Source organism: Xenia sp. Carnegie-2017, unplaced genomic scaffold, assembly GCF_021976095.1.
Source record: "Xenia sp. Carnegie-2017 unplaced genomic scaffold, XeniaSp_v1 HiC_scaffold_13, whole genome shotgun sequence".
NCBI lineage: Eukaryota > Metazoa > Cnidaria > Anthozoa > Malacalcyonacea > Xeniidae > Xenia > Xenia sp. Carnegie-2017.
Window position 1 is genome coordinate 7,032,877 of NW_025813436.1, and position 20,486 is coordinate 7,053,362.

General features: G+C 34.2%; 6 protein-coding genes across 6 annotated transcripts; 3 read left to right on the forward strand and 3 right to left on the reverse strand.

Moving 5' to 3' along the window:
- Window positions 1–40: 40 nt before the first annotated feature.
- LOC124454120 lies at window positions 41–4,847 on the reverse strand. The gene is made up of 9 exons (XM_047004931.1): window positions 4,705–4,847; window positions 4,425–4,546; window positions 4,245–4,346; window positions 3,712–3,836; window positions 2,928–3,090; window positions 2,646–2,749; window positions 2,086–2,199; window positions 1,765–1,991; window positions 41–1,212 (listed from the first exon to the last, which is right to left on the reverse strand). The coding sequence occupies exons 1-9, from the start codon at window positions 4,727–4,729 to the stop codon at window positions 194–196; spliced, it is 2,001 nt and encodes a 666-aa protein (XP_046860887.1). The 5' UTR covers window positions 4,730–4,847; the 3' UTR covers window positions 41–193.
- A 578-nt stretch (window positions 4,848–5,425) lies between these two features.
- Window positions 5,426–7,081, forward strand: LOC124447479 (inositol polyphosphate multikinase-like). Its single transcript, XM_046998435.1, has 4 exons — window positions 5,426–5,584; window positions 5,803–5,991; window positions 6,198–6,458; window positions 6,528–7,081. Exons 1-4 carry the CDS (start codon window positions 5,497–5,499, stop codon window positions 7,010–7,012), a joined length of 1,023 nt encoding a protein of 340 aa, XP_046854391.1. The 5' UTR covers window positions 5,426–5,496; the 3' UTR covers window positions 7,013–7,081.
- Window positions 7,082–7,151: 70 nt separating this feature from the next.
- LOC124447490 (peptidyl-prolyl cis-trans isomerase-like) lies at window positions 7,152–8,323 on the reverse strand. Its single transcript, XM_046998444.1, has 5 exons — window positions 8,122–8,323; window positions 7,970–8,000; window positions 7,750–7,838; window positions 7,578–7,674; window positions 7,152–7,507 (listed from the first exon to the last, which is right to left on the reverse strand). Exons 1-5 carry the CDS (start codon window positions 8,236–8,238, stop codon window positions 7,299–7,301), a joined length of 543 nt encoding a protein of 180 aa, XP_046854400.1. The 5' UTR covers window positions 8,239–8,323; the 3' UTR covers window positions 7,152–7,298.
- Window positions 8,324–9,404: 1,081 nt separating this feature from the next.
- Window positions 9,405–16,097, reverse strand: LOC124447472 (ADAM 17-like protease). Its single transcript, XM_046998422.1, has 19 exons — window positions 15,995–16,097; window positions 15,657–15,777; window positions 15,440–15,573; window positions 15,201–15,292; window positions 15,043–15,131; window positions 14,875–14,936; window positions 14,190–14,332; window positions 14,025–14,123; window positions 13,800–13,877; window positions 13,554–13,689; window positions 13,230–13,325; window positions 12,822–12,943; window positions 12,646–12,715; window positions 12,265–12,388; window positions 11,861–12,025; window positions 11,436–11,640; window positions 10,693–10,863; window positions 10,490–10,543; window positions 9,405–9,706 (listed from the first exon to the last, which is right to left on the reverse strand). Exons 1-19 carry the CDS (start codon window positions 16,050–16,052, stop codon window positions 9,560–9,562), a joined length of 2,166 nt encoding a protein of 721 aa, XP_046854378.1. The 5' UTR covers window positions 16,053–16,097; the 3' UTR covers window positions 9,405–9,559.
- A 27-nt stretch (window positions 16,098–16,124) lies between these two features.
- Window positions 16,125–17,043, forward strand: LOC124447526 (transmembrane protein 234 homolog). Its single transcript, XM_046998489.1, has 5 exons — window positions 16,125–16,237; window positions 16,356–16,507; window positions 16,582–16,648; window positions 16,719–16,811; window positions 16,922–17,043. Exons 1-5 carry the CDS (start codon window positions 16,210–16,212, stop codon window positions 16,984–16,986), a joined length of 405 nt encoding a protein of 134 aa, XP_046854445.1. The 5' UTR covers window positions 16,125–16,209; the 3' UTR covers window positions 16,987–17,043.
- Window positions 17,044–17,563: 520 nt separating this feature from the next.
- On the forward strand, window positions 17,564–20,243 carry LOC124447508 (ras-related protein Rab-32-like). Its single transcript, XM_046998468.1, has 8 exons — window positions 17,564–17,671; window positions 18,559–18,741; window positions 18,820–18,942; window positions 19,117–19,195; window positions 19,271–19,299; window positions 19,415–19,567; window positions 19,666–19,809; window positions 19,895–20,243. Exons 2-8 carry the CDS (start codon window positions 18,739–18,741, stop codon window positions 20,024–20,026), a joined length of 663 nt encoding a protein of 220 aa, XP_046854424.1. The 5' UTR covers window positions 17,564–17,671; window positions 18,559–18,738; the 3' UTR covers window positions 20,027–20,243.
- The last annotated feature ends 243 nt before the right edge of the window (window positions 20,244–20,486 follow it).

Sequence of the window (20,486 nt, forward strand, 5' to 3'; positions counted from 1 at the left end):
TCGTTTGAAAAAAATCCGATTGAGAATGAAACTAGCGATGTAGGAGAAAGTAAAAGTTTTACAACAATAGAAACAACTCATGATGAAAGGATACAAAATAAGTATCACACCCCACTCGTAACTTTTATCACTAACGTTAACAGACTGCTGTAACTTTATACAATCACATCGTAAGACAGGACAAGTGGGAATATCAACTTGAGATACACGCCTGCTTTCTTTCCCTACTCGAGTTTTTCAATTCAATAGCGTGATCAATAACTGCTTCAATACCCGCTCTTTTACTAAGAAATTCAAAATTAATGGACTGTGATGAAGATGGCGATTGCCGGTTCAACGACAATGAACTGTCATTGAGACATCCTGAAGTCCTTTTCATCACCGACACAGTTTTGTCTCTCTCTGAAGACTTACCAAGTAACCATGACGATGATGACGACAATTCTTTGTTTTTTCCCGTAGATTCACTTTCTTTGGATGGTTCATCTTTACTATTAACCTCTTGACGAGGCATCAACAATTGACAAAGTCTTTCGACTGAGTTGTACCAAAATGATCCGTTAGATACATCCGTTTCTTGCGGATCCCTGAGTATCTCCTTTGATGGCAATAAGAGAACAGAACTTTCATCAGTTCTCTTTGCAGCAAGTTCAAGAACCTCAACACTCGTTACATTAGTATTTTCTCTCATCTTATCGTGTTTCATCACGTCCATATTTTGGTCTTTTATTAAGATGGCCTCATTCTTATCAATTTTATCAACATTACTGTTTACAGATTTTTGTTCTTTTTGATGTGATAGACTCTTGAATTTGCTATGTTTTCTTGATATTTTAAGCGATGTATTATTCACGTGAGACGTAGGTGGCTTACGTCGGTTGCACTTCGGGCAAATTTCGCATCCTTGTCGAATATTCTCGCCAGGAACGTATTTTGTAATGACAATATCATCTTCACTATCATCAGCCTTTCGTTTTCGATTTTCAGGTTGAGGTTGCGTCTCAGAATTTCTATAGTCAACATCTTTACCATTTACATGTTCGAGAACGGCAGTGCCAGCTGCTATAGCTCGTTGTACAGAAAAACTGGTATCATAATTCAAGATATCGTCGTCCGCTCTTCGTTTAAGTCCGTTCACCACCGCTGTGATATCGCCATAGTCCGTATCCGTATCCAAGCGATGTTTAGCCTTTTTTGTGCAACGGTCAACGCCTGAAAAGTCAACGGAAACAGAAAAGTACAAACTCATTCAATGATTTTCCCCGCTGTCTATTCAACATGCTAAAAGTTTGAGAATTATATTCTCACATCTAGTTTTAAGTGAAAATATGATTTGATATATTTATCAATAAATTATTTCATGTTAATTTATGTACACCTTTATTTGCGCTACAATGAAGAATTTACTATGACAACGTAAATATAAGTCAAAGGTATAAAGAACAGTGGCGGACACTTTATGAAATATTGGGGGGGGGGCTCTTCCTCAAGGCATGAGATTTCTAGGGAGCTATGTTTAACGCATCTGCTGGTACGTTTACAGTACAGCAGCCTATCAAATAATCATTATTTAACATCACAGGTTATGTTATTTAGGTGTGATTTGTGGGATTTGACACAAGATTTTTAATCTTTCAAAATTATCAGTAGGCTCAAGTTCCCCCTCACTCTCCCCAGTACCCGCCACTGATAGTGAATCAACGTTACTGCACAGTAATCAACTCTCACAAACACTACCATAATACGTGAGATATTGACACAAACCTCTTTTCTTTTGATGTACAGAAAATTCAATGCTTGAAGTGTTGGTTGCTTCAAAAGATTTTGATCCAACAGCTGATGAAACAGTGGGTGTCTTTACTTGGTTTTGAAGCCTTTCAAAGACAGATTGACATGTAGGACACACCATGGACAAGCCACTTGGCCATGATCTACAACCTGCATGCGTACCATATTGCCCACAACTTGAGCATAATATTAATTTCCATTTTCTATAATACATCCATATCATATATTTAATATAAACACATTAACTAGTAATAAGTTTCATGTAGCCATTATTAATCATCACTAAAATTACCCTACCCACTATCATTGGAATACTTTCTGCCATTTGGACAAATACAAATGGTGTGGTCACATTGATTGTATGTTTGCAAAAGTTCCGCAAAATTGTCACCTTCTTCCCAAGCAGCATCTCTATAAAATAGAAGATAGTTGGGGATGAATGTGTTTTCCATTCATAAATATTATTTATTATCTGAAATTACTTTTACATTGTACTAAAAATACATCATAAAACGTCATTATCACTTTAGTGCAGTGTGCGAATTAACGGTGTGCAATGTGCAATTTGCGCATCGTTTTAGATAAAATGAAAACAATTGCACATCACTTTTTCTAACGATGTCCAAAAATCTACCGTTTTAACGAAAAAGACTGTCGTAAATCATACGAATTGGTTCACGTTTAAAAATATTAATTTAGCAATTAGCGCTGTATAATAAATAACGTAATATCGATTTGATTATGCTTCTCAAGAAACACTTTTGTCAAAAAAATTGCACATCTTTTATTCTGAACTAATTCGCACACTGCTTTAGTGCTTTCTAATAAAGAAAGATCTTGGTAGCAACTCTCCTCACCTGTCTCGAACAAATATTCCCATCCGTTGCATTTCTTTCAAAAACTTTGATTTATTATTGCATACAGCACATCTGAAGAAATATCCACTGACCTCTGCTTGTTTCTGAATGAATAATAGAGACAAATGTACTACACAAGGATCGCAACAAGAATGTTTCAAAACTCAAAAAATTGTTTGATAAAAAGATAAAACATGAAACATAAAATGAAAAAATGAAACACAAAAATGCTCAAAAGCTTCATTTCATAGAAAAACATAAACTGAAAGTATTGATAGGTACCTGGACACACGCTCGATGAAACCAAACATCCTTACAACAGGGTGTTGTTAAAATGTCAGGAGATGAGATGCATTGTACATGCTCAAGACATATGGGACAAGGAGCAGTCTTCCACGGAAATGATGGTGCATTTTGATAAAGTCGATGGTCAGAACAATAGACACTATTGTAAATAACACATTAATGTGATTATACTAAATTGATACCAATGCTAAAGAAGACCAGTAAACTTCATTTTAGTTTGATCATAGTTGGTTTTTGGCCAGTTGATGATACAGAAAAATTGCATGTTAGTAGATGCAAACCATCCTTATCAGTGAAGACTTGAGAAACACTGTCAGTGTGGGTGTAAGACCAACTTTTCAATAAACAGTCCTTCTCGTTACACTACTAACTAATGTGGTCTACAAACAACTACAGACATGCATGTAAAGATATTCCCAGGTTCTCAAACCATTCAATTCATGCATAAATTGCACCAAAAAATGTGAAGAGATTATCTTTTGCAACAACAAATTCTTGTATTTGAAGTTTTTCAAGATGTTGCCATGCTTCACATAAAATGAAAAAATGTGGTCAGTCAAAATGAATGGCAAGGTTGAAAAATGCCGGTCAAGAAACATTTCTAGGCCAGTCTTTGTCTGTTTACTACGGGTCATTATATTGTGCCCAGAATACTTTAAAGTAATAAAGTAAATGGTTTGAACCCAGGAGTATCGCTACATGTTTGTAAATGTAGATATGTAATACTATAAAGTATGCTCAAAACTTTCTCTTACAATACCTGAACTTGCCAAAGAACTGAAAAAGATATTTTTTTTGCAAGCCACAGGTGAAATGAAAGGCCTTCTTGCAATGTTGATGAGAACAGCAACAGGAAGCTCCTTTTTTGCCACACAGACCACATCTCTAGAGAAATTATCACACATTGGTTCATAAAAAAGATAAAAATTCTATGTATGAATTAGAGCCAGGGACAAGACTAGAATGCTAATTAGGGTAATTAAGGGGGGTAAATATTAGTAAATTCAGCTCTTCATTGCTGGTTTCGTTTGAAATTAAAATTACCAACAAAAGAAATCAGTGGGCAAAGCTGAATATATGAATATTCACCCCCTCCCCAAGTCAAGCCAGTTACAAAATGTTTTTTTGAATGTTAAGTCACATACATCTGAAGTTTTGCAATAAGTAACTAATGGTTTTGCTAATTAATGGGCCAATCATTGATAAGTATTGACATGGGAAAAACAACTTTTTTTTACATATTAGCGCACCACTAGTTTGAATATACTTATTTTGTCACAAAAGTTAACCTACAAGCCTGCTTGCACGTTTTATTTCTTTAAAAACATCTTTTTCAAGAAATCCTTCAAAGCCCTCCTCATCACGACCATTTTGCGCCAAAGCTGCAGCAAAGAACTACAAATGGAGATGTATGGAGAGATAAATCTTTATGATTTTCAGCATCACTGTGGTATACAGGAATGTTAAACTTACCATGCAATACTGATGGACAGAGAATCCCATCTTTGACGTAAAAAATTTACCATAATCATCGTTTGGCAACTCGCCACAAAACGAACACACGGAGGTATCCGCCTTTGTTTCATTAACTAAAACTTTCAATTGACAAACATGGACATTGAATATCGACCTCGTTATGCTTTTACTAAATTTAAAAATGTTGTCAGTACGTCGTTTCATAACTACTGACTTCAAAATTATGAAAGGTCAAACAGTCACGCTAGTTATATCACTCTATAACCATTGCTAATACCTTTTCGATTCTTTTTCTTAAACATTTCAAAGGAAACTGGAGGGAAAAATCTCAAAACTGAACACGGAAGATGGAAAATAGAAGCTTTTGAATGCTTGTAATTTGTATTCTTTGTAGTTTGTACTTTATTTCTATCATCTCTACTGATCTTCACTCGGTGAACCAGTACCTGGAGCGTTATGTTAACAATTGTTAACAATCAATCATTTCAAAGAGTCACCTGACAGCTGACAGATATGGGATGATGGGAAGGGGTGGAGCGGTGTAGGTGATGAAAACAAAAGTCAGGACGAAAGCTGACCTGATATTTTTGGCGTTACAAACTTACAAGCACATGATGCTCTTAATATAAAGTCATCAAGAAACGATTTTTAAATAATTCAAAACATTTTTTGGATCGAGAACCACCCTTCACCTTCATGCCTCTACAAATGGCATACGCGCGCGTGGGATACACTTAACACGAATCAGCTTTGGTTCATTATCTGTCTGACATAACCGTATTAAGATTTAGAGGAGAGAAGCAGTGATAATATAAAGCTGTGAGTTACATAAAGGGAAATTTTAGGGTTAATTCATCACACACTTTATCGAAGATCGCGACTTTTTCCATCGAAAAATTATTAACAAATGTCAATCACAATACTGTCTGCATTAATTTTAGCACGCTTTTTTGTGTGAGACACACGCGTGTAACACACGTAAGATTCAATGTAAACAACATGAATATCAAATTGCTTCTGAATACTTGACAAAATGATCATACAAAGCTTACTTTATTTTTGGTAAAAGATGCTACTCAATTCAACAGGCATGCCTGATGGCTACAGTGTCTATAGCCACCAAGTTGCAGGTCATCGGTTTGAAACTGGAAAACAGGGTAAAATATCATTTCTGTGACGTCTTTTTTTCATCCTCCATATATTATTTTCTTGATCTTGTGTCTAATTTTTTTTGTTAAAACTTTACATGAAATGGTTAATTTTCTTACATTTATGTTAGATTCGTGTTAAAATTGTTGTCATAAGCAAATGGAGTTGTGAAAATATGATAACCATACATGCATCCTAATGATCCTATTTGTTCTCATTACATAAGGCATGCTCCTAGACAACAATGGAAGAATTCTCAAACCTATCCAAACTCCACCAAGAGGAAAGAAGGAAGTTGAGTTTTATCAAACAGTCTTTGGCTGTGAATTCAATGAGTCCATTGCAAAGCTTAGACAATTTGTGCCAACTTTTTATGGCATTGAACATGTTGCCTTGCCTAAACTATCCCAAGGAGATATCCTACCATCAATTTATACTTTGCACACTAAGCAAGATGTTTTAACTAAGCTCTTTATATGATGTTGAAATTGAGTTGTTGCATAGTCTACTGAAAAATGCAGGTTTTCTCTTTTTTATTCTTGTGCCTTGTAAGAAATGATCTAATCTAATGAGGGCATGTACCAAATTTTTCCAAATAATTTGTCCTTAACCTTGTCAAACATGATAACTATATTATCCTCGAGAACCTCACAAGTACTCTCCGTCGGCCGTGCATTCTTGACATAAAGATTGGCCAACGTGTCACTGATCATTTTGCAACCAAGGCAAAGCAAGAAAGAGCAGTTAAAAAGTATCCTGAACAAGAAAAGTTTGGTTTTAGAATTCTAGGAATGAAAGTTTATCAAAAATCTACTCAAAACTTTATATCCTATGATAAGGAATTTGGCAAGAGGTTAAAAACACAAGATGAAATATTGACAGGTAGAAGATTGCATGAGTTATTTATCAATTTATGTGATAATTGATGGTAACTGAACTAATTCTTTGTAGGTCTTGCCACATTCTTTCAAATGGGAGATCATGGCAAAGAACATGTTGAGGAATTCCTTCTTCATTTGGAGGAAATCTATAAGTGGTGTCAGGATCAACGAATATTTCGACTTTTCTCTAGTTCAATTCTTTTAATGTATGAAGGTGACACTCTGCAGACATGCACACACAATGAAGTTGTTAAAGACCTTGAAAATGATTGCAATGGACAAGAACATTATGAGCATTTTGTTTGCTCTTCTACGCCGTCCATTAAATGTAAATCTGAAAAAATTAATAGTTTCGATCAACACGTATGCACACGTAATGAACCGCTGAGTTTGTTTGAGAGAAGTAAGAAACATAGTGTGCACAAAGTTATTGTAAAGATGGTTGATTTTGCTCACACCGATATAGGTAATTTTGACGAACCAGACATTAACTATATGTACGGTATAAATAACCTCATATACTACATGCAGCAATTAATTATTGGGAATAGCTAGATGTGTTTGTGTACTTGAATTCAAGTTAAACATCGAAGGCATCAAATATATATCTGTTTTACAAAATAACACTCTCAATTTTATGGCATATTTGAACTTCGGAAAAATTCGAAAACTTCAGAAAACATTAACAACTCACTTTGGACAAAAATTCTTTTATTTCATACTCTTAAGTTCATTCCCTACTTATTGCATGATCTTACAGAATGTACCACAAGGTATCATCAACTATCAAAACATCAAGGACTAAACTAGAATGAAATGCATATTGGTAATGATAAAATATCTAGAGCTGTCCACAATCAGAAATCACAACATCTTTAGATGTTTTTCCACCTTGACTACCAACTTTCTCAATTGCACTCACTACATCCGTCCCTTCGACAACAGAACCAAACACAACATGTTTCCCATCCAACCAGTAAGTTTTTACAGTGCAAATAAAGAACTGTGATCCATTTGTACCAGGACCAGCATTAGCCATTGAGAGAATACCTACAAAGCAAAAAAAAAATAGAATAGGTTGGCACTAGTTTGGAGACAATTACAATATATTATTTCATACCTGCGCCTGTGTGCTTCAATGTAAAATTCTCATCTGCAAACTTTTCTCCATAAATGGATTTTCCACCAGTTCCATTCCCTCTAGTAAAGTCGCCTCCCTAAGACCGAAAGCAAAAACAATCAAAGTTCAATTTTTAAGAAATTCCTAAAAATTAACATTAGCTGTCACAAACCTGACACATAAAGCCAGGAATGACACGATGGAACTTTGATCCCTTGTATCCAAAACCTTTTTCTCCAGTGCAAAGGGCTCGGAAGTTTTCTAGAAGAATTTAAAACAATATCAAACGGTTTGTTAGCTTTACACCCCTCCTATTAAGCTTACAAATCGAGTGACAAACAAATAAAGCATATTCAAAATTAGATCTTATTTTTGCTCCAGTTAATTGACACCTGCAGTTTTGGGTACCACATCTGCACGTAACTAAAACAAGAAAAGATAAAAAGTTCATAAAATAAAAACACAAAACATTTTTCAATTACGTAAGATCGGTCTGCCACTTCGCATCAAGCATGTCGTATGAATGAGATTCACAGAAACACACCTCCATCACAATACGGCCAGCTGGTTTACCGCCAACTGACATGTCGAAATACACTTTTGGTAGTGCCATCTTAGTCGAAAATTGCCTAACGATAAGCAAAAAATTCGTTATAATCATACGAGTGAAAACTGGAGATGAAAATGAGCGATTTCCGCACTTTTTATTGCCTTCTAAACACGTGCTAAATGAAACTACCCCTGATTACATTTAGGACCACCCCACTTTTAGGTGGGCCGTGTGGTTTTTGGGGCATATCTTATAACTTAAACAACATAGATTAAAGATTTAATTATTTTTTAATGTTTATAGGTAGGACAGTAAAAATAATTGACAATATTCATTTAAAGAGTTTGAAAATAAAACCTTTAAAAACTAACCTATTGTAATAATTTTATGCTTCATAATTTCCTGGGACTAAGGTGCGTAAAATTCAAGAATCCCCATGAAACCAAGGCGTCTGAATTCATCGCCTACAAAAAAAGATTTTTTCTTCGTTCCAAAGGGATGGTAGGAGACTAATATTATTATCATGCACGACGAAAAAATGAACGGCAAAAACTTTGATATGAAAAGAGAGTTAATTAATCATTTGGTTACTTAGTTATGCAATCATATACACCCGTGAGGACCAACAGAAAGGCAAGAAATTCAAATTTCCGACAATAAAATCGTTATCGGCAACTTGAGATGTTTTAATGACACCCTGTATTGTCAGCTACACGCATAAATTTCATCTTTGCTCAAGGCATAAACGCTTTTCTGCTTTTGAGAATTTCACGTAACTGTCTAATAGTTAAAATCAGGAACTCTATTTTTTGATACTCCCTCTAAATTGGTAATATGTTCCTGAACAGATATCACACCATTAATAATGCTAATTATCACCAAGGCCAGCCTAACCCTCTAAGGGGCTGATTACATGAGCCCGGGTAGCCGGGATTCAGCAAAGCGTTAAATGATTTTGGCAAATGGAAACGATTCAATACTTATTATCAGATAAATCTTCTCGAGCAATTTCACAATATTTTGATTTAAGAACTAGGCAAAACATTTAGAATTGAAACAACAAATTTAGCCTGAGATGAGAATTACAACAGGAATGATTTCTAGCGCTTAATAAACAGTTGTAATTTTTAACCTTGAAGTTTTGGCCCCCTCAATCCCTCGAACTCATTTCACGCCTCACTGAATCCCAGCTAGCCGGGATCATGTAAACAGCACCTAACAAATAACTGAAAATATGTTTGTCAACTCGATACTGTAGTTAAAGTACTCAGAGATAATAAGAGTTTTCCTAAATTTCAATTTAAGATTGCAATGAATATCAATTTCTCATCAATGTACATTTTCATTAATAGTGTATGGATAAATAAACGTCTTGAGGTTATTTATAATACTTTTAGTCGTCTTGCATTTTCTAAAGCAATGTAGTATGATTTCACTCCACAGTAGGTCCCCACTGTCTGGGGGAGGTAGCGCCTCTTGGTCTCGCCTTCCGGCTGTCACGTATAAGTACGGAGTCTTTCTTGAACACAACATCAAAATTATCACGACGCTTGTTCGGTTGTCGAATCAAATCGTGGTTCTAAAAAAATCGCATTTGGGATTATCAAACACTATCATTTCTTTTATCGGCTACAAAGTGTAGAGCTATGAAAACATGATTTATCACAAACATGATTTATCACAAACTTACAAAAAAGACAAACGCTATTAATTAGGGAGTGAGCGCTCTCATAAGGTCTATCTGATGGCACCTCCTGACACACAAATGTTACACACTTTTTTACAACACTCCAATTTTCAACATTATGTTAGTCACTCGTGAGAAAGACACTAGACTGGAGTAGATACAATCGAGCTAACTCACTTAAGTTTTAACATCAGATCATTCCTAATAGAAACACAGAGAGACAATAGACTGCAGTATGGTGTAATATCAAGTCACTCGACTTTCAACATTTGATCATTCCATACAAAGAAACTAGACTGGAGTATATGTAGACTCGAGTTTCGACATTAGATCACTCCACATAGAAACAACAGACTTTATAGGGAAGACAAGTTTCAACATTCCATCACTTCAAATAAAGACACTAGACTGGAGTATATATATAAACTTAAGTTTCAATATATGATTACTCCAGATAGAGACACTAGAATGGAGTACACAAGTACATACGTATAAACGGAAGTTTCAAAATTCTATCACTCCACATCAATCCACAAAAAGAAGACTGGAGTTTATATACATGTACATATAATCAAGTTTCAACAATTGATAACTCCAGATATAGACGCTAAGCAGGAGTATTTTTTCAACATCAGATCACTTACAACAATGACAACAAACTAAAGTTTTTCTCACCGCGATATCTTGCCATCTGGCCAATTCCTGAGCTTGCTTATCACGTCTTTTATCCTAAAAATCGAGGAAACAGAGCCATTGGACAAACATTTGCATGAAAAAACTTGAAAATAACTTAAAGTTAAACGTTAAACTTGAAAATAACTTAAACGTTAAACTTTTGTTATTCAAACGTTTGAAAAACAAAAGTTCACGATACTTACAATTCTGTGCACGACATAGCTTATAGGTATCCACAAAAGTAGGGAGAAGATTATAACAGTTCCAACAATGTTGTCCTTTAAAAGTTCACCAAACTTGCTGGGATCTCCGAGTGTGTCCAAGAAATCTTGAAGTCGAGTGATTATGTCTTGTGCTGTTTTCCTGCATTTTTGCTGAAACATTAAACAGAGGCGTGAGTGTAAAGAACGAGAAGGAAAACAGTCTTTAAACAAAAAATATAAAACAAGATAAAAACGTGTGTCAGTGTGTCAGTTGAATGAACAACAGAAAACAAGAACAGTCTTTACACAAACTAAAATATAAACTAAGATAACGTGTGTCAGTGTAGGTAGTGATGAATGAACTACAGAGAATGAGAACTGTCTTTACACTACCTAAAATATAAACTAAGATAACGTGTGTCAGTGTAGGTAGTGATGAATGAACTACAGAGAATGAGAACTGTCTTTACACTACCTAAAATATAAACTAAGATAACGTGTGTCAGTGTAGGTAGTGATGAATGAACAACAGAAAATGAGAACAGTCTTTACACAAACTTAAATATAAACTAAGATAACGTGTGTCAGTGTAAGCAGTGATGAATAAACAACAGAAAATGAGAACAGTCTTTACACAAACTAATATATAAACTAAGATAACGTGTATCAGTGTAGGCAGTGATGAATTAACAAGGAACGACGAAAACTTAACCCTTCTTAAGATATACGAATTAATGACTTACACCACTACAGACTCCTGCAGAACACAAGCGTCCATCACTTAAAGGCAGTCGGCTTTCTAATGAGCCGTTGCGATAAACGACACAAGGTTCATCCTTCTTTTTGCAACACACATAACAAGCATCTTCTTCATTGCTGCAAAGACAAGGCTCTCCCCCAAAACGTTTGCAGAAAGGATCACACTTACCATCTTTGCTGCATTTTCCTCTGTAAAAGAAGGAAGTGTAGGATTCCCTTCTGCATATATAAGCTTAAACAACAAGAATGGATAATTTGTGGAAGGCGACAACAAAGACAACTTTACAAATGACATAACTATTGAAATATGTAAAATTAGTTAAGTTTAAGTATAATTTATAAACGAAACAGATTACTACTTCTGCCTTATAATCACAGAACCTACTTAATCATCGCGCAATGAATTCACCTTTCAATGCATGAAGTTCCTTCTTCAACCGATTGAGCTTCTGGACAATCCTTAGAAAACCCCGAACAATATGAAGCTTTCTTACAAACTAAAGGCTTGGCTTGCCTACATTGAGTTGTGTTGGACGCGTATTGACAATCTGAGCAACAAAGCGAGTTTGTGTCACTAAAAAAATGTACAATCTTATAATAATTTGTCGAAATGAGAAAAACAATTAACAAGGTTAATAGTGAAAAAAATGGATGAGATTGAAATTTTTAATAATCTGCAATCGGGAAGGTTACCCACAAAAAAACTACATATGAATGAATTTTTCGCTGTGTCGTGAAAATGAGGTAATCCACAAACAAAACTGTTTTGACACATAAAAAGAAAACCCAAATATCTTTAAGAACCCCTGTTACCTGCATTTGGCGTCTCCAATGAGTTTACAATTTCTGCAACACTTATCATTTTCACCTTCTCCTTGGTCACATTCCTCACCGCTGTCCACGCGATAATTTCCACAGAACGATCCAGAGCTTGGAACTGTATAGTAAAAGAAACATTAGATATGTCTAAGTTAATGGGTAAAATTGAGATGTCAATAATGATGAATGGCAACTGAACTAAAACTTACTAGGTAGATTTACATGTAAAACATACAATGATAAAAACATTGATAGTGCGCAAAGAGATGTAAAAACAAACATTATAAAAGCTGTGACAAACGATTTGGACTTAAAATAGGAAAGCTTCGTTTCATGAAAAGTCAGGTACAACGCTAGTTGCAAATTAAGACATACCATCAAAGCAAAGTGAAGATTTTGATTCCAAAACGGCTTTGACAGCCCTGCGACTGCATATTGAAAATTTCTATTTAAGATAAAAGCGCTTGGTTTCTTATCTACAACTTGATTGTTAAATTTCACATGAGTTTACGATAACTTCTCAACTGAGTAATAAGAAATTAAATGCTTACGTTATTGTTTGTGTTCTGTCCCGAAACAGATGCAGGATACATTATGAATTTTCCATTACTTTCAGGGGAACACAAGGGATCATCTTGAACATCATGTTCACTGCCAAAGTTGTGACCAAATTCTACAATGATACAGACACAAGGTAAATATAACAATTTCTACACATCATAACCTTACCCACTTCATCTCATGATAAAAGATTCAATTTCCTTATCATGCAACACCATCTACTGCCGTGAACCTTCTTCCTTGTCATACCTCACTTTTGTCTAAGTTTTCTAACTTCATACAAATTACCTTTCCTCCAAACTAATTCCTCCTGTAAACATTATTTCAACTAAATATGATAACCCTTCCTTTAAACTATGAATAAAAAACATGAGTAATATAAGAGGTTAAATTCAAACCATGAGCTGTGACAATGTCTGACTCCGATGTCAGCAACTGATTTCCCCAGTTTATTGAGCTACTGAGTCCCGTGTTGTGATAGAGATTTCGATCCACTACAAAGGAACACAATATTACTTTAAAGATAGCAACAAATGCTGAACGTTAATATAAGTTAATGCTCTCTGTTGTTCAAATTAGCTAATAATAACATTACTTTAAAAACGGTAATCAACTGTTTCCTGTTAACTAGTAAGTTCATGCTCTATGTACAAGAGCTTGATGACAGACATTTCTTCCACAACTTAGTTGTTCTTCCATATTCTCACCTGCCAGATTCTTACCTGCACTGCAAATACCACCGCGGGAATTCCGGTCCGCATGAGCAACGTAAGCAAGACCTATAACACCATCACGAAAATCTTGATACGTAAACAAATGAGCCAAACAGTAGTCTGACCAATCTTCACGACTGAATTGCTGTCAAAAAATTAAAAACAAACGATAATAAATTTAATTTGCTTCAGTTAAAATAACTTCTATAAGAGCTTGTTATATTAGATAACTCAGAAATGAGGCAAAAAATGTACCAATAATAGCTCTTTAACCATCCATGGTCTGTTTGATTGTCTGTTATAGTTTTTTGTTGGAGCTTCATTAACAATTATCTATAATCATGGAAAAAGATTATAAAATACTAAATCAGCCAAGCAAATTCTTTGAGATCTTAAATTAGTTTTCATTTGAGAATGTGCTAAAGCCCTTAATCACTAAATATCACCAACAACATACTTTCATTTGTCCTAGCTTCATACCTTTTTGATAACAAAACCAAAATCTTTATAAGGATCTTTGTCATCATCGCTCCAGTCAGTATTTCTGAATATCTGATCAACACGATTTATAACTCCGACCTAAGATTGAAGTGAGGACTACGTACAAACTATTTTACAACTCATATGAAAAGTGCATTACATTACCATTGAATACAATGTCTTCTTTTTGCTGTTTCTTCCTATGTGTTTATAATACCGATAATCTGCCACCAGAGCTAAACTACAGTCACGTTTAATTTTTAAGGAGCGACGTTTTCGAGAAGATCTCATTTCATGGTAATTGTTATCTATCAAAAAAAATAAAAATTTATCAACAATTTAAAGTACTCCAAGGGCACAAATCCAAAACAAATACTACTCAATAGTATTGGTAATAATTATTAACATAATAGCTGTAAAGTAAAGTCTGACTTGCTGGAAAACAGTTGCTTTTTATAAAACCATTGTCTAGTGCAAATACAAAAGCCTAATAATAACATTCATATAGATAATATGTACTATACAAGAAAGGTCTTATGTTCCATAAACATAGTAGATATTATGGCTGTTAAGCTTTATGAATTGGAAGAAAACGGAAGTGACAGCTTTTAATTCTAAAATTATTGCCATAGCATGCATAACAAATTTTACAAATATGAAAAAACAGGGGGGAAGGGCTAAATGGAAAATGAAATAATGGGAGGGGCAAAAAAAGTGGCAAAGCAATTTTTAGTGATAATTCGGACCCTGCTACAACATGCATTAAAACATGTAAATCATGTTTTGTACTCATTGGAGTACAGTTTACAAAAACAATAAATACATAAGTGATACTATAAGTCAAACACACTTGTTTCAGTTCTATTGCCAGCATCAATCATTCCACAGTATTTTTGTCTTTGGGTATGATTTCTAGAAAGTCACATGATTGAAACATGTCAAAACTTACGAACCCTTTTGCTGAAGATAAGTTTTATAAACAATTTTGAACAAGTCCAAAATATTTTAATAATCTTACCCGGCAAATGTCACATTCCAAATGACATCTGAATTTCTATAAGCAATCATCTTGTTTGCAATATCACCATCTATCTGACCAGCAGCAGGCTACAATGACATTTATGCACTTCTCATTGATAGCAGTTTAAAAAAATTACTTACTTTAAAAAAACATACCTCCAAATGATATGTATCTTCCTCAATTTCAATGGCCGCTGTTATCATATCATCATCAATTTCCATAGTCACAGAAGAAGGACTGGTTGCACCTTAATAATTAATCATAGCAATAATGATTTAAAACAAGCGCCTCACTCACAGATGAAGTTGAAGAAAGAACTACAAAGACACTTTTGATAGTGGTAAAAAATTTACTTAAGTAGGTAAAAATAGCAACAAATTGAGCAATTTTTAACCTTTCACATATCCATGATAGAAATCATTTTTATTGACCTTGAACTCTTTCTCAGTACCATCACTACCCACAGTTACTGCTTCAAAATTCTGTGAAAATAATTCTGGTCTTGGTATGAGAGACAATTCAAACGTTCTAAAGGAAATAGTGAGAGTGTTAGCATTTACAGGACTAGAAAGCATAAAAATTGGCGAAAAAAAGTTTTTTTTTGGACTCACCTTCCAAGAAGAGATAAAGACAAATCCTTTCTACCGTCTGTGCTCCTCTTTTGTATAACATGTCTGACTTGAGACGAGTCCACTACTTCGTAATATTTCAACTTTTTGTGCCCTAGAAGCCCTAAAAAACGTGTTTTTGAAGAAGATATCTAAATATCAAGGAGATATGATAGTTTGTTTGTTCACCAAGTCGTAAAATGAAATATAAGAAAAGTGTAACTGTTAAATTTGGCCAATACGACAAATATAAACAACAGAAAAACTACACTAAATACACAAAAAAGTAACCTGCGACACAACTACTCAAAAATAAGCGTTAGACGTGCTATGGTACTCACCAAAAGTTTGTTTAAAACCTAACAAGATCAAAAAAATAAAAACAAGACGATATTCCATGGCAGAAAATATTTATCATGCTCAATGTTTTTACCATACACCCGAGTGGCTGCGACAGCTTGTAGAAAAATATGTCGCAGTAATTGCAGTTGTCAAATTCAAATAGACAAGTCACCAAGAAATATTTTGCATTTCCTCAAATCACACAAATCAATCAATGTTATTAAATTTTTCTGAAAAATTAGGTATGTTTACTTCAATTTCAAGATTGAGTTGTGTTTGTTTCAAATTTCTTTCATTAAATAAAAAGTACACCTACCAATGCTACCATGACCACGCAAACTTACCATTTACCATTTCTAGTAAATGCATTTTGGTTGTGTGTGGTAGCAGCATTATGGGGCATCACGAATCCATTCATCAAACAAGCAGGCAAAGGCATTGAAACCATTAAAAAAGAAAATTATATCAGTCAATTCTTTGCTGAATTAAAGTTTCTTTTCACAAACTGGAAGGTTGTACTTTCTTTGTTCCTAAAATAAACAAAATGCTCAAAACTCACCTTGCCTCTTTTATTTTTAATCTTTAGTACATAATACCATTTTTTATTAATCAGCTGGGGTCTGTTGTATTCTATATAACACTGTCTTCTGCAGGTTAGCCATATTTGCAAGTAAATTATGTGACCTATGCAATTCAACAAGTTATTATGATTGTGTTTTTCAGAATTATCATTGGCTGTCCCTATCACAACTTCCCTTACATTTGTGTTCACTGTTTGGGTGGGAACATGGTTGAATGAAAAGGCTTTAAATAAAGGTAAAATTGTAGCCAAAACATGCAGTAATTCATGGCATTTAATGCACTCAAAAACATGCAATTTTGCCCTATGCAAACCCTATATGATATAACCAATCGCATTTTTTTAGACCTATTTTTTGGTATGGCTTTAGTCAGCCTTGGTGTTGCAATATGTTTGAGAGGAAAGTCTTGAGACTGCAATTCAATGTAATATTTAATATAATGAAAATAAATGCATACATGTAAGTAACATGGTTGTTGTTAACATCTTGAATGTCATTTTAATAAAAAAAATGACAAAATTATTGCATACGAAATTGAAAAGTCGGTGGGGAATATAGGAGAAAGAAATTATAATGTGTAAAATTTGAAGTCCTGTGACTGTGAGACTTCAGTCTTTACTCATTGGTATGGCGCGCCAAGATGGACAATATTACCAAAATCGAAAATATTTACAACGAAACACATTATCGTATGTCGAAAATAATATACTGGCAACTTTTTCAATATTTGTAAAACGAAACGCAAAAATATAAAAGAAAACAAAAATTCGTTTACCATAATTTATATATACACAACGAAATTTATTTTTCAAGTTATGAAAATTATTTTTATAAAACGAAACTCATTTATATGAAACGAAATTGACATTCATAAAGCGACATTTTCTTCGAACAAACGACATTTTTTACCGCGCCCTGCCACTGACATCAAAGAAAAAACGGCGTTTTGACTTTTTTCCCCCTCCATAATTTACACTTGGGTTGAACAGTGGAGACGTGTGGTGCATTGAAGTATTAGCTGCTGTAGTCGCTGCTCCTCCGACTGTTGTGGCTGTGGATGAACGACCATTTGCAGAAGGGAACAGACTCAACAGAGTGCGTATCGTACTTTCAATATTGCCAGCGTTAGCATCGTTATCTCCTTCAAAAGTTCTTTCACAATTGTTGGAGCAATCACTTTCAGAGAGCTGAGTGATTGCTGCAACAAGGTTTGTCAAGTTATGTAAGTTCCTTCGCGAAGACATCCTCAAAATTTTGTAGTGGATGGCTCTTTGCAGGCTACAAAATAATGGCCGCAAAAAAGCGGTAAAAAATGTCGTTTGTTCGAAGAAAATGTCGTTTTATGAATGTCAATTTCGTTTTATATAAATGAGTTTCGTTTTATAAAAATAATTTTCATAACTTGAAAAATAAATTTCGTTGTGTATATATAAATTATGGTAAACGAATTTTTGTTTTCTTTTATATTTTTGCGTTTCGTTTTACAAATATTGAAAAAGTTGCCAGTATATTATTTTCGACATACGATAATGTGTTTCGTTGTAAATATTTTCGATTTTGGTAATATTGTCCATCTTGGCGCGCCATACATTGGTTACTTCTAGATTGTAAAACGTCTAGCTAGGTCAATGTTTTGAATGTTTCTATACTTCAAGATTTTGATATTTGATCTCGCATATTTTATTGTGCTAAACAAGGATTACGTATTTCACATGTCAGACATCAAGTTTTGGGCTGCTCAGTTGTCACGAGACATTTTTAATGGCTAGAAGTATCAAATTAGCACACCATAGTCTTGCACCATTGATAATTTGATTTAACCATATGTGGTCTTGAACATGGCGATGATGATGAAAAAGTTTTTTCGTTTCTGTTTTACATCCCCTTGAACGTGTGACAGCCTACAGCAAACTTGGATTTGTGAAGCGTATCGTACGTTGTCCGGTTAACAGCTTTTATGCAAATATTCTTCAATTTTCAAGAGTTCTTTAATTTCCCCAAAGAAAGCGAAGCGAGCTGTGGGAGTCACGTGCCTTAGTATATGGTAGAACTTTGGTCGAGTCTCGTGTGGAAATTATTTTGTTTAGTAAGTCTTCTTTGGTCGATAAGTTTACAATTTACATCGGTAAAGATATATGTTTGGTTGAAAACTTAACGATATTATGGTGAGTTTTTTAAGTGTACAAATCTGTTTCATATTTCCATGGGGATGTTGATCATTCGTTCGTACTAAATCGTTTTAGACTTCAAAGGAAAAAACTGAATTCCTTTTCAAAGTGTTGGTGATCGGCGACTTGGGAACAGGAAAAACAAGTATTATAAAACGCTACGTACACCAGTTCTTTTCAATACATTATCGGGCGACCGTATCCTTTAAATTGCGGTCAAACATGGTCAATCACATTGTGTATACTTAAGTGCATTTAAAAATGTACAAGTCATTGCTTGTGTTAATGTTATGTCATTTTACATTTAAAAATACCATATCATACCAAAAGTGTTGCATAAACTTTTTAAATCTTCCCTGACATTTTGAAAAGATTGGAGTGGATTTTGCGTTAAAAGTTTTAAACTGGAATGATGATACCTTAATTAGATTACAGCTATGGGACATTGCGGGTAATTAGCATATTTGAATGTACTTTATTTAATCGTAGCAGAGATTTCAAACCAATTCCTTTTTATTTTTTGTAGGTCAAGAAAGATTTGGAAATATGACTAGGGTATGAGTATTTCATTCACTAACCAAAATTATTCTTTTAAAACTATGTTTGTGACAATATGTTACAAATCAAAGTAATAGTGTACATTTGCAGAATAGTTGTTTGGTATGTATAGGTATATTACAAAGAAGCAGTTGGTGCTTTTGTAGTCTTCGATGTGACTCGTTCTACCACATATGAAGCTGTAGAGAAATGGAAAAGTGATTTGGATAGCAAAGTTTTCTTGCCCAATGGTTCTCCAATTCCTGCTGTCTTGCTTGCTAACAAGGTAGTGACAACTAATTATTTACAAAAAAAAAGAAATGTGTTTAATGCATTCAAATATACCTGTCCTTCATGGTAATCCAACATTTCAATCTAATGTAGTGTGACCAAGTGAGTGAAGGCCTTTTCAGTAATACAGCCCAAATGAACGAGTTCTGTGCAGAAAAAGGTTTTGCTGGCTGGTTTGAAACATCAGCCAAAGAAAACATAGGCATTGATGAGGCTGCATCCTTTTTAGTGAATAAGGTGGGATGGTGTAAGATAAGATACAGAAGTATTATTTCATTGATATTTTCATAATCAACCCCCTGGTGATGTTTTTGTTTTTTAGATACTAGACAATGAAAGGGCAAATGTATTTGTACAGAGTGATGATATGCCCAGTAGTAATGGCGTTATACGGCCAGGGCAAAGCTCTCAAAACTACGCACAAAGACGACAAAACACTGGCTGTTGCTCATGATTTATTAGATCAGTTATAAACCTACATACATGTGTAATAATGAATCAATATTATTAATCTTATGTAAAGTACAAACAAAATGTCTCTTCCAATATCACCCAATTCAATGTTCATTTAATTGACAAATTTGTGGTTTTACTTTACCCTAAATAAGGATTCTCAATTATGCAATATGTAAACACAATTTTTGATATTAAATGAAATTTATATTATTATATATATTTATCATGATTTTACTTTCACTGTATTTACCCTCAACTTTTCAGCTTATTCATAATTCCATAATAATAGTAAATAGTGGTAGGCGATAGTAATACTGTCCGTGCCCATACCAAATACTTTAAAGTATCAACCCGGACCCTGTACTTTAGTGGAATATTGATGTTTTCAATAACACTTGCATAGTCCCTGGATTGGTATATTTGGTTAATGTTAGTCTTTACATAAAATTATGTATTTA

Bases quoted from the DNA above. Each gene is read 5' to 3' on its own strand.
- LOC124454120 (XM_047004931.1), bottom strand. From the start codon at position 4,729: ATGTTTAAGAAAAAGAATCGAAAAG. The intron at 4,347-4,424 runs GTAAGTTTAACA...CTCCATTTGTAG, and splicing joins CTGTCCATCAGTATTGCATG to TTCTTTGCTGCAGCTTTGGC. The intron at 2,750-2,927 runs GTACCTATCAAT...TTATTCATTCAG, and splicing joins TTCATCGAGCGTGTGTCCAG to AAACAAGCAGAGGTCAGTGG.
- LOC124447479 (XM_046998435.1), top strand. From the start codon at position 5,497: ATGCTACTCAATTCAACAGGCATGCCTGATGGCTACAGTGTCTATAGC. The intron at 5,992-6,197 runs ATATCCTACCAT...ACCTTGTCAAAC, and splicing joins GCCTAAACTATCCCAAGGAG to ATGATAACTATATTATCCTC. The intron at 6,459-6,527 runs GTAGAAGATTGC...AATTCTTTGTAG, and splicing joins ACAAGATGAAATATTGACAG to GTCTTGCCACATTCTTTCAA.
- LOC124447490 (XM_046998444.1), bottom strand. From the start codon at position 8,238: ATGATTATAACGAATTTTTTGCTTATCGTTAGGCAATTTTCGACTAAG. The intron at 7,839-7,969 runs GTGTCAATTAAC...AAATTCTTCTAG, and splicing joins TGTGGTACCCAAAACTGCAG to AAAACTTCCGAGCCCTTTGC. The intron at 7,508-7,577 runs GTATGAAATAAT...TTTGCTTTGTAG, and splicing joins ATTGAAGCACACAGGCGCAG to GTATTCTCTCAATGGCTAAT.
- LOC124447472 (XM_046998422.1), bottom strand. From the start codon at position 16,052: ATGGAATATCGTCTTGTTTTTATTTTTTTGATCTTGTTAGGTTTTAAA. The intron at 12,944-13,229 runs GTTTGAATTTAA...GTATCATTGTAG, and splicing joins AGACATTGTCACAGCTCATG to AATTTGGTCACAACTTTGGC. The intron at 12,716-12,821 runs GTAAGCATTTAA...TATCTTAAATAG, and splicing joins GACAGAACACAAACAATAAC to AAATTTTCAATATGCAGTCG.
- LOC124447526 (XM_046998489.1), top strand. From the start codon at position 16,210: ATGTTATTAAATTTTTCTGAAAAATTAG. The intron at 16,649-16,718 runs GTTAGCCATATT...TGTGTTTTTCAG, and splicing joins TATAACACTGTCTTCTGCAG to AATTATCATTGGCTGTCCCT. The intron at 16,812-16,921 runs GTAAAATTGTAG...GCATTTTTTTAG, and splicing joins TGAAAAGGCTTTAAATAAAG to ACCTATTTTTTGGTATGGCT.
- LOC124447508 (XM_046998468.1), top strand. The intron at 19,196-19,270 runs GTAATTAGCATA...TATTTTTTGTAG, and splicing joins ACAGCTATGGGACATTGCGG to GTCAAGAAAGATTTGGAAAT. The intron at 19,810-19,894 runs GTGGGATGGTGT...TTTGTTTTTTAG, and splicing joins CATCCTTTTTAGTGAATAAG to ATACTAGACAATGAAAGGGC.